Source organism: Crotalus tigris, unplaced genomic scaffold, assembly GCF_016545835.1.
Source record: "Crotalus tigris isolate CLP2741 ecotype Arizona unplaced genomic scaffold, ASM1654583v1 scf7180000017834.3080900, whole genome shotgun sequence".
In the NCBI taxonomy this organism is placed as follows: domain Eukaryota; kingdom Metazoa; phylum Chordata; class Lepidosauria; order Squamata; family Viperidae; genus Crotalus; species Crotalus tigris.
In genome coordinates this window covers 1,425,611-1,441,822 of record NW_024096662.1, presented here as the reverse complement: position 1 = coordinate 1,441,822, position 16,212 = coordinate 1,425,611, and the positions used below count along the sequence as shown (strand labels likewise).

The following is a 16,212-nucleotide window of genomic DNA, read 5'->3' as shown; positions in this document are numbered from 1 at the left end:
GAAGACCTTCCCATCCAGATGTTTCATAACGGAATTGAAACAAATAGTTCTTCCTGGTTTTTAACCTATTTCTAATGCATACATTGAGGTTGTTCAAGTTGTTTTATATGTTTGTTCTACTTAACAGGGATCCTCAACCTTGGCAACTTGAAGACTTGTGGACTTCAACTCCCAGAATTCCTCAGCCAGCAAAGCTGGCTGAGGAATTCTGGGAGTTGAAGTCCACAAGTCTTCAAGTTACCAAGGTTGAGAACCCCTGTTCTACTGTACGCTGCCCATAGTTTGAAAATTGAGGCAGGCCACAGAAAATTTCAATCAATCAATCAATAATTAGTAGGAAGTTCAATGATAGCAGGATGCATTTGAATATCTGATAGACCAGAAATCGAGATGTTGTGGAGAAACGTGGAGAACTCACTTCTCTGCAAAACAGAAATGCAGCATTGGTATATAAAAAAGGTTACTGTCTTTCGCCTTTAATATTTTAAAGTTATCTGGATCTGCAGCATTCACTGGAGGAAGTGTGTGTGTGTGTGTGTGTGAGAGAGAGAGAGAGAGAGAGAGAGAGAGAGAGAGCGAGAGAGAGAGAGAGAGAGAGAGAGAGAGAGAGAGAGAGAGAGAGAGAGAGAGAGAGAATGGTAAGATGGCAAATGCAGCTTCAAGATGCTATGTTTGCCAATTTGTCTTTTTGGACACCTCCTTCATCCCATCCTCATGGACCACTATTGGTTGGATGGGCTGACAAATAGCAAAGTCTTAGCTGGTAACCATTAGAATTGGCCCCCAACCCTCCTTACCGATGACAGGTTTTCTTCTCTTCTCCGTCCTTGGCTGGGTCGATTGATGAAAGATCTTGCAGAAAGTTTGTAGTGATTCAGCAGGCACGTGATGACAACCACCATAACCATCATCACCACCACAATTATGATTATCTGTACAAACTCTAATTCCGCTATAAAAGAGAAACAAAGAGACAAAGATTGTATTTTAACAGGCCTCAATATAAACCAGAAACAGATAAATAAGAGCAAAGGAAAAATTCTGAGATAAGAGTAGATGTTGACAACAATTAAGTCATAAGAGCACCTCAGTATTATTATTATCCCTTTGTTGGGCATGCCCTTTTTCAAGTATAAGCTTGAAAATCAGAAAAATCTCTTTACTGTCCATAAACTATTCAGGGAAGCCACTTGAGTGAACAATGAGAGGTAGATGCTTTATATAAGGGACAAAGCAACAATTTCTTTGTGTTGTCAAAAAGTGAAAGAAGAAGCACGACTTAAAAAAGGTTTGCAGTATTCTGGACAAATTCTTCCCCAAAATGATTTGAAAATGGCTTTTATGCACAAACTTTCTCTACATCCCCTTGAGAGATCTCATGCAAAAGGGACATGAGACAATATTCATGTTCAAAGACACCCACAGATTAGTTGAATCTTCCAAAATATGAAAGACTAATCAAATAAGACAACTCCTCCTGGGAAAATAATATTATTAATAAATGATAACAACAATAATAAAGCTTCCATCCTACAACATTACCATCAAATGACAACATCTGCCTATTCAAAATCCTTTCAAAGGACTTGATAGGTGAATAAAAATGCCAAATCCATGGCTGACTATTTGTCGAATTGTCATCATCACTATAAGACCGAATGCCAGCAAGGAAAAGCACCAATAGTCACTTTTTGCAAAGACTGAAGAGAAAGTGGATAAAGATAAAACCTGGCAATGACCTACAACTGGAACATTAAAAAAAAAGAAATTGAAGGCTTGATTTTGACTGCTCAAGAGAAAACTATTGCAAAGTATTTCAATCAAGGCCAGAATTGAAGAATCATCAAATCATTCAAAGTGCATATTGTGCAAAGAAGCAGAAGAAATAGTAAATCATATACACAGCTTATGCAAACATAACACAATTGCCAAATTAATCACTGGAACATCTGTTAAAACTATCATGTGCCAGTAAGGAAAAACTGCTGGGAACACAGAGTTGAAAAAGTAGTTGAAAGTGTGGCAAATTGATGTGGCAATATCAGAAGATAGTAAAAGTCAAAGAACTAGAAAAGATCAAAGTATCAAAATCTGAAAATTGAAGTTGAAAGATTATGGCACATATTGGCCATGGGAGTCCCATGGCCAATTATCAGTTATCAGCAAATTATCACTTATCAGTAAACTGGATGTCATATAAAAAATTTGGACAGGACTTACAAAATCTGTGCATTGACAAAATTTTCATCTGTCAATTACAAAAAGTCCCACTACTTGGATCTGCACTGCATTACACTACACTAATGCATTATGATAACCTAGACTCTTGGAAAGAACTTTTTGTGTTTGAAGCCAACAACAGCTAAAGAACTGGCAGATGTGATTTCACATGTTGTGTGCATAGTAATAATAATCCACATTGACAAAATCACCACCAGTCAATTGCAAAAGGCAGCTTTACTAGGAACAGCTTACATTCTGCAATGATATCTGTAACATGATCAGACATCCACTTTTGCCTATCCCAAGTCAATTGCAAGGACTTGATAGATGGACAAAACTGCCAAATCCAATCTGAACATCTGGCTAAATGACAAACTGTATAATAGAGACAATCATATTATAATATTAAAGGAGTCCTTGACTTACAACCACACTTGGGAACAAATTTCATAAGTTGATGTGATCATAAGTCAAGGTATCACATGACTCGACTTTTTATAGTGATCATTAAACATATCACATAGTTGTTATATGAACCATATGGTTATAAGGGTGAAGCCATTTTATCCAATGAACATTTTTGCTGGCTTTTGCCAGAAAACCATTGCAAAGCATAATCACATGATTGCAGATGCTGCAACCAGTCATAAGTGTGAACCAGTATGCCAAATCTCCATAATGGGATTACCGGGTTGATGTAGCAGTCATCACTTCAAGAATGAGTCATAAATAACTTTTTTTAGTCCATTGTAACTCTCAATGCTCATTAAACAATCATAAACAGTCATAAATTGAGGACCACTTATAATACAAAATCACCACCATCGTTGAAAAAAAGTACCTTTATTTGGAACAGCTCACGTCCTGTGATAATACCTTTCTTATTATTAAACAACAACATCTGCCCATTTCTCTTTGGGAAGAACTCAATACATAGACAAAAGTGCCAAATCCAGCCTAAACATCTAGCTGGTTGTGTGACCAACCATAACAACAACAACAACAACTTATATGCCAAAATTCATCACCTCAATTTTTGATCACTGATTCTCAACCAGAAAACAAACCATCTAACCTGTAACACTAAACATACAGTGTTAAAAATACTACCTGGAATATCAACTTCAAATTGGCAATTAAAAATACCTCCCTTCCTCCTCCTCCACCCCCCAAAAAAATCACAGTCACTTTTGCAGTGAATAAATCAAGGCAACCTAGTGGAAGTGAGTAAGGAAGAAGTTGGAAGTGTGAGAATTTTTGAATTTACCAAACAAAAGATGTCATCTATTACTAAAAGGAAAGTCCATGGTTTAATCTGAAAGAGAGGCTAATCCCCTCCCCCTCTCAAATTTATTAAAGTATTGTCTAAGATTCAGGGGAGGGGATTGTTTTAATTCTGACATTCTTCTTTTGGGGTAAATACAGCATTATCCTATCACTTATTCAAGTAAGACATTGCACAAAGACAGCCTTGACTTTTTTTTTTTTACCTAGCTGTGGCCAACCATCCATTGCACCCACCTTCTTTTCCCTATGCTTCAAGAGATTCCTTCCAGATAGTCAACTGCAGCATTCAGATGGCAGCAATCCACTGAGTGACAACAGCCTGGCCAATGGAAAGGCCTCCCACCCCCACCCTGGGAGTTAGCCTACCACTGAAAATGCAGCCGCCGCTTCCAAGCTGATCCCCAGGGGTCTCCGCATGCCAGACTTCCAGACGTAATTTAATTCAAGGCTCAGTTCAGCCAGCTGGCAGAAGCAGCTTGAATGACCTGAGCTGGCACAAAAGTGTCTCACAAAGGGAAGCGGGAGGAGAGGAAGATGTACAAAGCTGTCAAGGAAACAAGAGCAATCAACAACAGGCTACTCAGAGAGTTTGAGGGAGAAGAAGAGAGGACACACAAGCCTTAGGCAGAAATAAGTCCCTGAGTTTTCCATTCACAAATGGACAAGGGCAGATGCTGATGCCTGAGATATCCATATCTGGCAGATTTAGTTTAGGGAGGAAGCTAATGCTGTCCCAATCAGGCTCTCTGTCCTTCCAAGGACCAGGACTCCATGAAGCCCAACAAATGCTTTATGGTTCTCCAAGTGCTCTTTCCTTTGGAGATGATATGTTGAAGGGAACTAATAAGGGTCCAGATCTAAATTGGGCTCATATTGGGCATGCTGGCTGAGGAATTCTGGGAGTTGAAGTCCACGAGTTATAAAAGGGCCAAGTTTGAAGACCCCTGGTATAGATCAATGTTTCTCAAAATTGGCAACTTAAGGCCAGCTGGCTGGCTGGGGAATTCTTCAACTCCACATGTCTTAAGTTGCCAAATTTGAGAAGTACTGGCATAGATGAAGTGTAATCGGAAGTTGTACATATTTTGATTACTTGGTTTCTTTAATACAATTACTATGGGGTGCATGTGTTTGTGTGGGTGGGTATGAGACAGAAGGAAAGATTGAAATGAGGAAGGCTGGTCAGCCAAAAGAATCACAACAACATTGGGAAGACATTTCTCCTGCATTTCCAGCTATAATTTTAATAAGACACACTATCTCTGGGTCGCAAAAATCTGGATGACCATTTGAGGGTGGCACAGATACAGGCCATTCTGACTCCTTGCTTCCGCCTAGATCTTACAGCCTAGATGTATGCTCCCAAAACTAAACATTTTGTTATCTGATAAATAGTCAGTGGCTTCATAGTCTGTACTGGAGATCAGTGGAGGCAGGTCCATGCTTCATACATATTACATAGAGGTAGTGAGAGGAGAGTTCACACTGTACACACGGCACAGATCTCTATCTTAAATAAAGGCTTCAATATGCACTGTGTGAGCCAGACTTGGCATATGATTGTTGAGTGTCTGCAATGAGTGTCTTTAAAATTTTATCCATGCCTGTTCTATTCCAGCCCCTTGACCATGACCTCCGCTGTGATCAGCAAGCTGGCTATTTTAAGAGTGGACATACACTTCAGCCCTGCTGGCCTCTCTGTTCTGCGGATCTCTCCCCACATCAGGCTGCTTCTCTTCCTATCACCTGGCTGAGTGAAGGGTTTCCCTTGGCTGCTGAATTCCTCACAACAGCTGCCACAATTAGCAAGGTTGAGCAACTGACATTTCACTCCCCTGCATTTAGAAGGCCTGTGAACATGCTGTGACATCACTGCCTACCCTCAAGGCCTGCTACAGCAAAATTATTTTTCCATCCTGGGAATGACACAGAACCTGCACTGGAGTTTCCTAGATTGGTCTGTGGACAAACTGCTTTCAGCCACCCTAGTTTTTAGCCCAGTTCTAAAATTTTAGAGGTTCAGGGCCAATGAAAGCAAAAGAGAGGCTGGGAAAATAGCCTATACCTGCTTGTAACTGTGAAGCAGCCAGTCCTGCCAGTTTAAAGCACCTTCAGATCTACTGCAAGCATCCCAAATAATTGTGAACTATATATTCAGCAGTTACGGAGGGAGGATACAAAAACTCAAGATGGCAAGAACAGCTGTGCAATTTAAGCCCCACCCTTTTTTAAAAGGTGCAAGATGTGCATGATACATGTGGAAAAAAGTGAGGCTTCAATCACATCCTTGAGGCAGCCATCTTGACCTTTTTGACACCCCTGCTTAGCTCTCTAAAAACTTTTATTTAACACTGCATTAATTAATTAGGATTCAACATCACTAATTCTCTTCTGGCAAACTAGCTGAAAACAACACAAAAAGGGACATACAATGTTTTCAGTGTTTTTTAGTTTATTGCAGGCAAGTACTCTGCTCTTTTGTAATCATGAGATATGTCTCAAAGCAGTTCAGAATAAAAACAATAAAACGACAGTCATGCAGAAATCATCACCTCCCATAAGATATAGTACAATAAAACAACTCCTATGACCTAACACACATGCACACACTTATGACACACATTGCAGATAAATGTAAATAGATTTAGTCCATGGGATTAAATGATCTAGTTATGTGAATCTGTTTTTTTTTTTAAAAAAACTGCAACCCAAACATACTGCACTGATACTCAAAAGAGGAAAGTGGGGTGTTAAACCTTAATCCTACAAATTCTCCTATGCTTTAGTTCTCATCTATTTCTTTTAATTTCAGACAGATGCTTCCTGTAGCTCAGATCAACTCATTCAGATAATCTGTTGATTCTTAGATATTTCCCTGCTTTCCTTAATATCTCCAGCTTTAGAACCACAGGTCTACCTTAATTGGGCGGCATGCAGGAGATATATCGTGGATTGGGAAAGTTAAATCTTCTTTTCCCTATTCACTCTGCTTGGAGGTGGGGGGGAGAGCCACCCAGTGCCAATGAGAGCCTGAAGGAAGCCTAATTTACCATGGTCCAACGAAGGAGGGAGATCTACCCAGCAACAGTATAAAACAATTTGCCATTCGGTGATGCCTCCCAAGTTTTAAGCGAGGGTATTAGCCCCCCCTTCAATTGAGAATCATGCTGTGCGCACATTGTTCCCTACCCTCTCCATCCACAACACAAACTCTCACAGCGGATTGTCTGAAAGGCTTGTATATAAACAGAGCCACTCCAAAAATGGGGTGCGGCAGAATGGGGAAGAAGGTTGGGCTCTCTCTTTGTCCTGCAATGAGATATATGTCCAAAAAGGGTGGTGCAATTGGCATCCAGGACTGAGCAGCACAACTAGGCTGAGTGACAACAAAGCTGGGTCACACTGTTCCATTCAAATGTTTACTCCCTTGAGGAGGGATTGGGGGGGGGTCAATGGCTCCTTTTGTAAGCAGCCTAGTAGCAGTACTGCTTTGCCAAAAGACCCCAGGGTGATGTCTTTGGGCCTTTGTTTCACGGCAGCCAGGAGGAGGTCAAAGGTCACAGAAATCCAACAAGGGGTGGGGGGAAGACAACAATCTCCTTGTGTTAGCTGTTTTCACCCCTTCCCTGCTGGCTAAGGGGTAGACAGGTTTAGACACTCTGGCAGACAGATAGCACATCCTCAGCTTTTCACAGTCACACCACACACCTGGTGCTGCAAAGCACTTGGGACCCTCTGCCTGGTGCCTGAGATGGGGTGGGGGGGCAGGATAAATTCTCTGAATAATCCATGTAATGGATTCTTTGTCCCTCTTCAATTCACCCATTTTATAACCCAAAGACTGAGATTCATTCACCCAACCCACTTAAACCAGGTCACCTAAAGCAGCTGCATTGCCCTATATCTAAGCATAGTTACTATTAATCTTGGTTAATGGAGGAGTGGCTAAGCTTGATGTACAAATGCAGCCCTCTGGGTATTTCAAGTTATTGTTTATATGCAGAAGATAAGTTAATATGGAAAAGAGTAAAGCATGTTTAGTGAATCACATCAATTTGTGTGTGTATGTGTATCTCCCTCCTTGAGTAAATATATACCAATCACATACTCTGCTCTCTCCTTCCAGTTCTGCTGTTTATATATACAGAATATCCTGTCAAGAAAGATTTTCAAGGGATTCTTTCTCCCCTTCCCTACTTGGGAAATCTCATGGTGTATACACACACACACGTGTGTGTGTGTGTGTGTGTGTGTGTGTGTGTGTGTATGTGTGTGTGTGTGTATATATATATATGTGTGTGTGTGTGTGTGTGTGTGTGTGTGTATCATGTCTAGAGTTGCCTGATTAATATCGTGATCGCATGTTTTTTCATTATGCAAAAAGGAAAGTAAAGAAAAAGACACTACAACCCGTAATTTCCACTGGGTATTCTTAGACAACTGAGATTATGTACCCTCCAAACGTTTGTCAGCATTAGCAGAAGGAACCGCACCATGTTGCAAGGAAAACAAATACGGATGGTTTACATTAAGTAAATGATATACAGAATAAGCAGTAGAAGTAAATAGCTTCCATTGGAATCAACAGCTGGCAAGTCTCACAAATTAAATTCCAAATGCACACCTCTGTCATTGCAGTACGCTCTACTGTATATGGGACTCCCTTTAAAGACTGCAGCTGGTGTAAAATGCAGTGGCCTATTCATGCATGCGGGAGAACTGGCAATATTGTATGAGACCGGTTTCGCAAATACTGTACAGCAGGGGTGTCCAATCTTGGCAACTTGAAGACCTGTGGACTTCAACTCCCAGAATTCCTCACCCAGCCATGGTGCCTGAGGAATTCTGAGACTTGGAAGTCCACCAGTTTTAAAGATGTCAATGTTGTTCACCCCTGCGGTACAGTATTACATTGGCTTCCCACAACCTTTAGGGACAGTGTAAAGATCTGTTTTTAAGGCTGGATACTCGGGAACCTGAAAGATCACCTCCTCTAGGCAGAACCAACCTGTGCAGTTTGTTTGTTTCAAGCGGGTACATGAAATCAGGAAGCAGAATTAGGTTTCTGTGTATGCCCCATTGCTATATAACTGCTCACCTCTGGAGAGCTGGATTGCACCCTAATAGCACTTCAGAGGGCAGTCAAAACTGAGGATTTTTTTTGCAGAGGATAAAATTTATGTAAAGTTTATTTGGGCAAAAGTCGTTGGGAGTGCTATCCCTCTGCTCACAATTAAAGTTCAGAGTGATATGATAGCATCCTGATATAACTTTGCCATAGATCGACCTCTTCTGGGATGGCCTAAGACCTTTTAAGTATCTCTCCCCAAAGCTTAACCGACCTCCAGGATTTCAAGTGAAGAACAACTTGCAATGTTTTTGGAATCACAGGAGCTGAAACAGAAATAAGTTGGCTCATGTGCTAAAAAGAGATATCACGAGATCACAGATTGAAGCACACTTTTGTGAGGGGTGGAAAGAGCATTTGAGGAAACACGCATGATACGACATCCTTCTTTTCACTCCCACTAGAGCAGTGTTTCTGAACCTCGGCAACTTGAAGCTGTGAGGACATAAATTCCTAGAAATCCCCAGCTAGCCTTGCTGGCTGGGGAATTCTGGGAACTGAAATCCACACAGCTTCAAGCTGCCAAGGTTGAAAAACAAAGCACTGAAGTGATTTTTCAGTGATGGCGCCCTCTGTATAGGTAGACTATGCTGTTCACATTAGGCCGAATGAAATGTTTTAATTCCAACTAAAAACTGTATTAAACTCATGCATACTAATTATTCTGTCACTGCTTAATGTTACTGGTATGTTTCTTATAATGATTTTAATAGTGCCACTATATGAAGTTGTGTAATCTTATTGTTTTAAAGAGACGTTGCTTTCAAATAGTTGATATTAATGGCTAGCCTACAGTCAAAATGTCAAAAGGGCTGCAAAGCAGATAAGGGAAAAATGATGAAAACCTGCACTTTCAAGTAAAGTTCTGGAATTTTACACTGTGGATATGATAGAAAAGGTACTGGATTTCAGAATAAAGATATGAAAAGCCAATAACCAATTGACTACTTGATTAAAAAATAACATATTTTGTTTTAACAATTCTAGTAGTTCTAGAACTAAATTATCATCAGATCAATGATATTGTTCCATACTGTAATCTGACACTTAATGCTGAAAAAGACTTTTCTTTTTTTTTTATTGAAAATTTTTAAAATTTTACAAAAAAAAATTCCCTTCCCCCAACTCTCCCAACCCACCCCAACCCTCCCCCAACCTTCCCAGAGCTGAATACAGGCTTAATTAAAATTTAAAAGAAAAAATTTAAAACACAAATGAACCATATACAAATTTGGTTACAATAATTAAACAAATCATAAAATACTTTAACACCAATACTTAAAAAACAGAAAGAGAAAAAGAAAAGAAGCAAGAAGAGGAAGAAAAAAGAAAAGAAAAAAAGAAATTAGAAAAAGAAAAAAAATATCTAAAATATATCTTAAACTTTAAATATAAATTATTCAAAAGCTAAATAGTATTTTTTATATCATACTTGTATTGTATAAAATTTATCCATCTTTTCCATACCAAAAGGTATTTCTCTTGCGATTGATCTTTCAAAAAAGCCGAAATCTTTGCCATTTCCACTAAATAGGAAACTTTAAGAAACCATTCTTGCAAAGTAGGCAAAGATTCCTTCTTCCAGCATTGCCCTACTAACAACCTAGCCGCTGTAATTAGATTTAACATTAGTATAGTTTCTTTACTGTCAGTCGGAAACAATACCCAACAAAAACAATTGTGGAGTAAATTTTATCCTTCTTTTAAAAATTCTTTGAATATTCCACCATATCTTAATCCAAAAAGCTTTTATATTTTTACATAACCACCAAATATGATAATAAGTAGCATCCAAGCAACCACATCTCCAACATTTAGGCTGCAAGTCTGAATACATACGAGACATTTTTTGTGGATCAAGGTGCCATCTGTAAAACATTTTATAAAAGTTTTTCCGTAAGTTTTGGGCTTGTGTAAATTTAACATTCCTCACCCAAATAATCTCCCAAGTATCTAATGGAACCGATTCATTAAAGTTTTGTGCCCATTTAACCATACAATCTTTAACTTCTGCTTCTGAATCCAGTTCCACTAACACCCCATAAATTCTTTTGATATGGGTTCGTCTTTGATCTTTTATTTGTTTTAACAAATTCTCATCCTCTCTAAGCAAACCCACCTTACAATCTATCTTCCACCTTTCCAATAATTGTCTATACTGAAACCATGAAAAAATTTTTACCATCCCATCTAAGTAATTGTATATAAGAAATGCTATCCATCTTAACTCCTCTCCTTATCCCTTCTATCGCATGCCATGGAATAGCCCATAATGGAATTCTTGAATCACTTCTATAATATTTCTTCCAAACCCAAAGTAAGGAAGTTCTTAAAATATGAGACTTAAAAACCCTGTCAACCTTCTTATTAAAAATTAAATAGGCATGCCATCCAAAAAGTAAATCCCATCCCTCCAGGAGCAGTACATCTACATTTGTTAAGTTAACCCAATCACTAATTAACATCACAGCATCATAATACAATTTCAGATTCGGTACCTTGAGTCTACCTCTCTCACGAATATCTTGTATAATTTTAAGTTTTACTCTTGGTTTTTTCCCTGCCCAAATAAATTTATTGATACCTTTCTGCCATTCATTTAAATTAACCTCATTCTTTAAAATAGGTATCATTTGAAATAAAAAGAGAAACTTTGGCAAAACATTCATTTTAATCGCTGCAATTCTCCCCAATAGGGACAATTGCAGCTTCTTCCAATTTCCCAAATCCTTTTGTATTTTAACCCACAGCCTTTCATAATTATTTTTATACAGTTTTGCATTAGAAGCAGATAAGATAACCCTCAGATATTTTACCTTATTAACAACCTCAAAATCTGTCAACCTAACTAGAGTCTCCTTATCCAAATTAGTCGTATTTTTAAGCAATATTTTAGTTTATTGTTATTAATTTTAAAACCCGAAACTTGTCCATACTGATGTATCAGTTGTAACAATTCAATTACAGGATAAGTTGGTTGAGATAAAGTAACAACCAAGTCATCTGCAAAAGCCCTTAATTTATATTCTTTTTTATTAACTTCTATTCCTTTTATTTTCTGTGATTCCCGAATTTTAATCAGCAAAATTTCCAAAGTTAAAACAAACAGCAGTGGTGACAATGGACAACCCTGTCTGGTCCCCTTCTCAATTGAAAACACCTCTGACAAACCTCCAAAAGAAGACTTTTCTTGATCTCCCCATTCAGACATCATCCAAATGTATTCATCTGAATGCATTATTAAGTTTACAAGAAGGAAGATGAGTTAGAATATAAGCGAGTATCCTTATTTCAACATTTTGTCTTAGTAAACATTGCCAATCAGTTTCTGGTCTTACCATATTTCTATACATGACTGCATTTCTATATACACACCCATTTAGAATAAAATAAAAAGCAAGACACAAGAGATAAACAATAAAAGAGAAAACCCCAGAAATTACAAAATCCAAATTTAGCTTTAAAATATAAGCAATCTGTTAAAATAGAACCAAATTTCAGAGCTGTGATCCATGACAATTTCACACATTATGTTTTAGTCTTTAAACTCTTAATAGAATATTTTATATTTTATTTTAAAACAAAAGGACAATAAAAGCAAAAAGAGAAAAGCTGACACAACAACCACACCTGATGATGTGTCACACTAATGCAATGTAGAACATTCTCATCTCATCCTGACCTCATCCTATCCCAGGGCCTGAGGGAAGACCCAGGTCTTATGTGCTTTCCAGAAGGATAGAGAGTTGGAACCTGTTGAATCTCCAGGAGAAGAGTGTTCCGTAGGGCAGGGCTGGTGAACAAATGAATAGCCTTCAACTGACCATGGAAAATGGCTTAAGCCCCAAGACCACCACTGTAAACTTTGCTTCTTTGGGAGAAGAAGAAGGCTGCTATAGATTGCCCATGGTGCAAACAATGTCAATCATCCCATAGGGTCAGGTTTGATGGCTCCTTGCCAGGTTAGCTAGATTTACCAGGGTAGTCCAAGTCAATGAATGTTTCCCCCAAGGAAAGTGCATTATATTCAAGGCTGGCTAACTTCTTTTGACAGCTGAGGCAGAAAAATCTCATAAAATTCTGTTCCTATAAGTAAATACAATAATAATGTAATAACTAATAATTTGCTGCTCTTTCATGACAAATGCCTGGGTAACTGCTGAGGGACTATATCCACAGACTCTCCCTGTTATTATTTAGCTTCAATCCTCTTTTCATTTTTTTCTTCCATGATGAATTGGTCTCATGTTACACAATTGTGGTAGCATCACTTTCTATTTAAAAAAAAATCAAAAACTTGTTGTTATCTTCCACCTTATACCAATAGGTGAATCTTTTTCAAAAGCAAAGAACTCACAACAGGAGAGATAATAGCACCCCGACACACAAATAGAAAGATCCTTCGAGCTGTAATTTACAGGCAGGGGAAAGACAGAACTGATTTCTTGATTTCATTTTCATTTCATTAATTATATTTTCACAATGTTTTTGGCATACAAAACGCCAAATCCACCTGGTTAATGGTTAATGTGGACCACTAGCTAAACACGAATGGAGAGAATAATGCCCTCCCCCCAAAATCAATCTAGTAGCACTTTGCAACAATTGCTGTATAAAAAAGCAAACTTTTGAGAAATGAAACAAACCGCATGAATTTATCATTCAATTAATTCATATTATATATGTATGTGGGTATATGTCTCTGTGTGCGCATATGCATATATAAGAGATAGGCACACATGCACACCCACCGCCCACATACCTTTTTGTAAAAAAAAAAACACATTATGTATTTGGGTTCCTAATCATTGTCACTTTTCAATTAGAGAAGACCTCATTCCATTTTTCCCTGCAATTTTCCCCAGGGAAAGATGAAGGATGAAAGAAGCTTTATGAGACAGGCAAATGTGGCATCGAAATGCAAAGTAAGGTCACATTAATTTAATTTAGCATAATTTTTATTCCTGAATATATTTCAGATCCACATTCAGATACTGCTTCTTTTTATTTTCTGTCTAGACAAACACAGACACGCTGGGAATCTAGACAGTGGGAAAAGGGAGCAATGCATAGATTTGCTTTTGTAAATAAATATTTTTAGCACATTCCTATAAGCATTATCAGTTTCAAGAACCAAATGAAAACATTCATCTATCACTAAGGGGCTGCCAGCACTGATATAATTGTCTCAGGAGTTTGTGCAACCACCAGTTTTCTTCAATTATGGCTGTAAACCTCAAACCGCTTTGCTCCAGTGAGACATAATGAGGCTTTCACAGAAATTGTGGTTCTTTACTGCTTAACACCACACTGGTTGCAACTCTTTACTGTTGCAATGGACAGCCTGAAAAAGACTGAGCTGTATGTTGCATCAAGGGGCCACCGCACTTCAGGACAAGGGGGTATAAAAACTCAGCTCCTCAAAAACTATTTGTCTGTTTTTCAAGATTCTTCACTAATTTCTGGTGAAATGAATTTGCTCTCCAAAATGCTCATGATAGCTTCAGAGATATTTGCAGGGGGAGGCAAATAATGAGATCAGCAGCATGCTGCAAGCTCAACTCCCTTTGTATGCAATGTTACGATGTCACCCACACTTCAAAGGAAACCAAATTTGCCCCATAATGATAGATGATATAGTTCTGGATTGTCTGAAGGCAAATAACATCTGAATATTGTAGGATTTCTGGGCATTTGGAGCTTCTAGTCCAACATTATTATCAACTAATACCCAAACATCCGACGATGATTTAATAGTAGTCAACATTTTGATGGTTCCAAAGATGCACTCAACATTTGACAGGGCCTGACAGGTTAACAATCAGTATTTGACACTACTCATCAGCAGAGTTACAGTAACAGCCAATATGGCATGTCGCAATATCTGACATGTTTCAATCAGCTTCACTTTGTCTTCCAGTAAATTTACAGGAGCACTGAACACTTTTCATTTTAACACAGTTTTATTAATCAGGAAGCATCCTTTGAAGAGGGAGAAAAACACAGAGTGCTGAAATGAAAACATCTGATGACAACTTCCTGCTTTCAACTTCAAATGGTGATTCAATATAAAATGTTGAAACAGAGTCATAAATATTTGTACAGCTAGCAAATCCTATTTAAACTCTTGAATGTGTTTGGATAAAAGTGCTAATGGCTTGTTTTGAAATGTTAAGCTTTACTAGCATTAGTATCTTCACTGCATGGTAAATTAGCACTGGTTTAGTGGAGAAAAATAAAATAAAAATACATATCTAAGGATGAAAAAAAGAAACCACTGCTATAGATGTTTTCATGCTTGGTCACCTGGAGGCAACCCTCACTTATTTTAGCTATGTGCTGTGTGTGACTGCACAATGATGTGGTACATATTACACTATGGAAGAAAGTAGTTGTATTTGAGATGGATATTAAGGAGATCGTCAATGAGAATAGGCTGAAGGAACTTGGGGTGTTTAGTCTGGAGAAAAGAAGACTGGGAGGAGACATAAGAAGTGTTCTCAAATATATGAAAAAGGTTGTGGGTTCTATATCTCTGGAGTATTTTAAGAAGTGATTGGACAGCTATCATTTAAAGTTAAATTATTTTGTAGATTATTCCTTTGTAACTCTACAGTTCTGTGATTCTATGAAAACACAGAAAACATATGTCTGAGGTTTACATTCCAGAACAGTTTTACACTAAGGCAATGATAGCCTAGAGGGTGGGTTGAACATATTAAAGTAGGAATTATTGAGGCTGGCTGAGCCTAAAATACTGGTTTCCAAAATGGAAACAAAAAAGTGGTATGCATCCAAAATGCAATACGCTCTATACTACCCAGGCAGTTACACAATAAAAATAAAACATCATACAGTATTCAATAACTTTACAAAGGCAAACCAGGCTCATTGTCCTTGATAAGAGCCCATTAGAAAAAGATGATTTTTACCACTTTGTGAAACTTTTAGAATCCTACCATTCTAGAATAATAGAATATTTGGAAAGTCTGGGGAAGATTTAGAAGTATTTGGGCTCAGTGTGTTAAAAAAATCAATGATCTTACCCTATGAAATTATTTTTTTCTCCCAGAGTTAGGTATAATCCCAAGTCATGGTTTCTGTAACTATGTTCTGTAACATCAAGTCAAAAACAGCTAGATAAATTAAAGCCCAGGACTTATGTCAATCTTTTGCAACATTGGCAACTTTTAAGATGTGCAGACTGAGAGTTGAAGTCCACGCATCTTAAAGATGCCAAGGTTGAGAAATACTGGCTTATGCTGATGGCTTCCCAGAATAATAAAACCCACAAACTAATCAATTGATTAGTGATTTCCAGAGGGCTGCAGGAATCTATTCAGAAAAAAATTAGGTTGCAGCAGATCTTGTTGAAAAAACTACAAGGACTTGGCTACAACGACAGGCAGTCGTTGTAGTCAAGAATCACTGAAGGGCACCAAAAATAAACAGTAGGGACCCACCAACTCCCTTTCTCCACTGTAATTTCAGGCTGGGGAGTGGGTTTCAAGATTGGGAATGGAAGCAAGATATGTTGGAGATATTTCAGCACAATGAAATGCACATAAATTGTG

The 16,212-nt window shown here is 38.1% G+C and overlaps 1 protein-coding gene across 2 annotated transcripts in view; it reads right to left on the bottom strand.

The window, feature by feature from the left end:
* The window catches only part of PMEPA1 (prostate transmembrane protein, androgen induced 1), an 81,121-nt gene that overhangs the window by 15,271 nt on the left and 49,638 nt on the right, over nucleotides 1-16,212 (bottom strand). For both annotated transcript variants that reach the window (XM_039343236.1, XM_039343235.1), the window contains exon 2: nucleotides 798-952. In XM_039343236.1, the coding sequence (XP_039199170.1) occupies nucleotides 798-952 (155 nt within the window). The remainder of the gene's footprint in view (nucleotides 1-797; nucleotides 953-16,212) is intronic.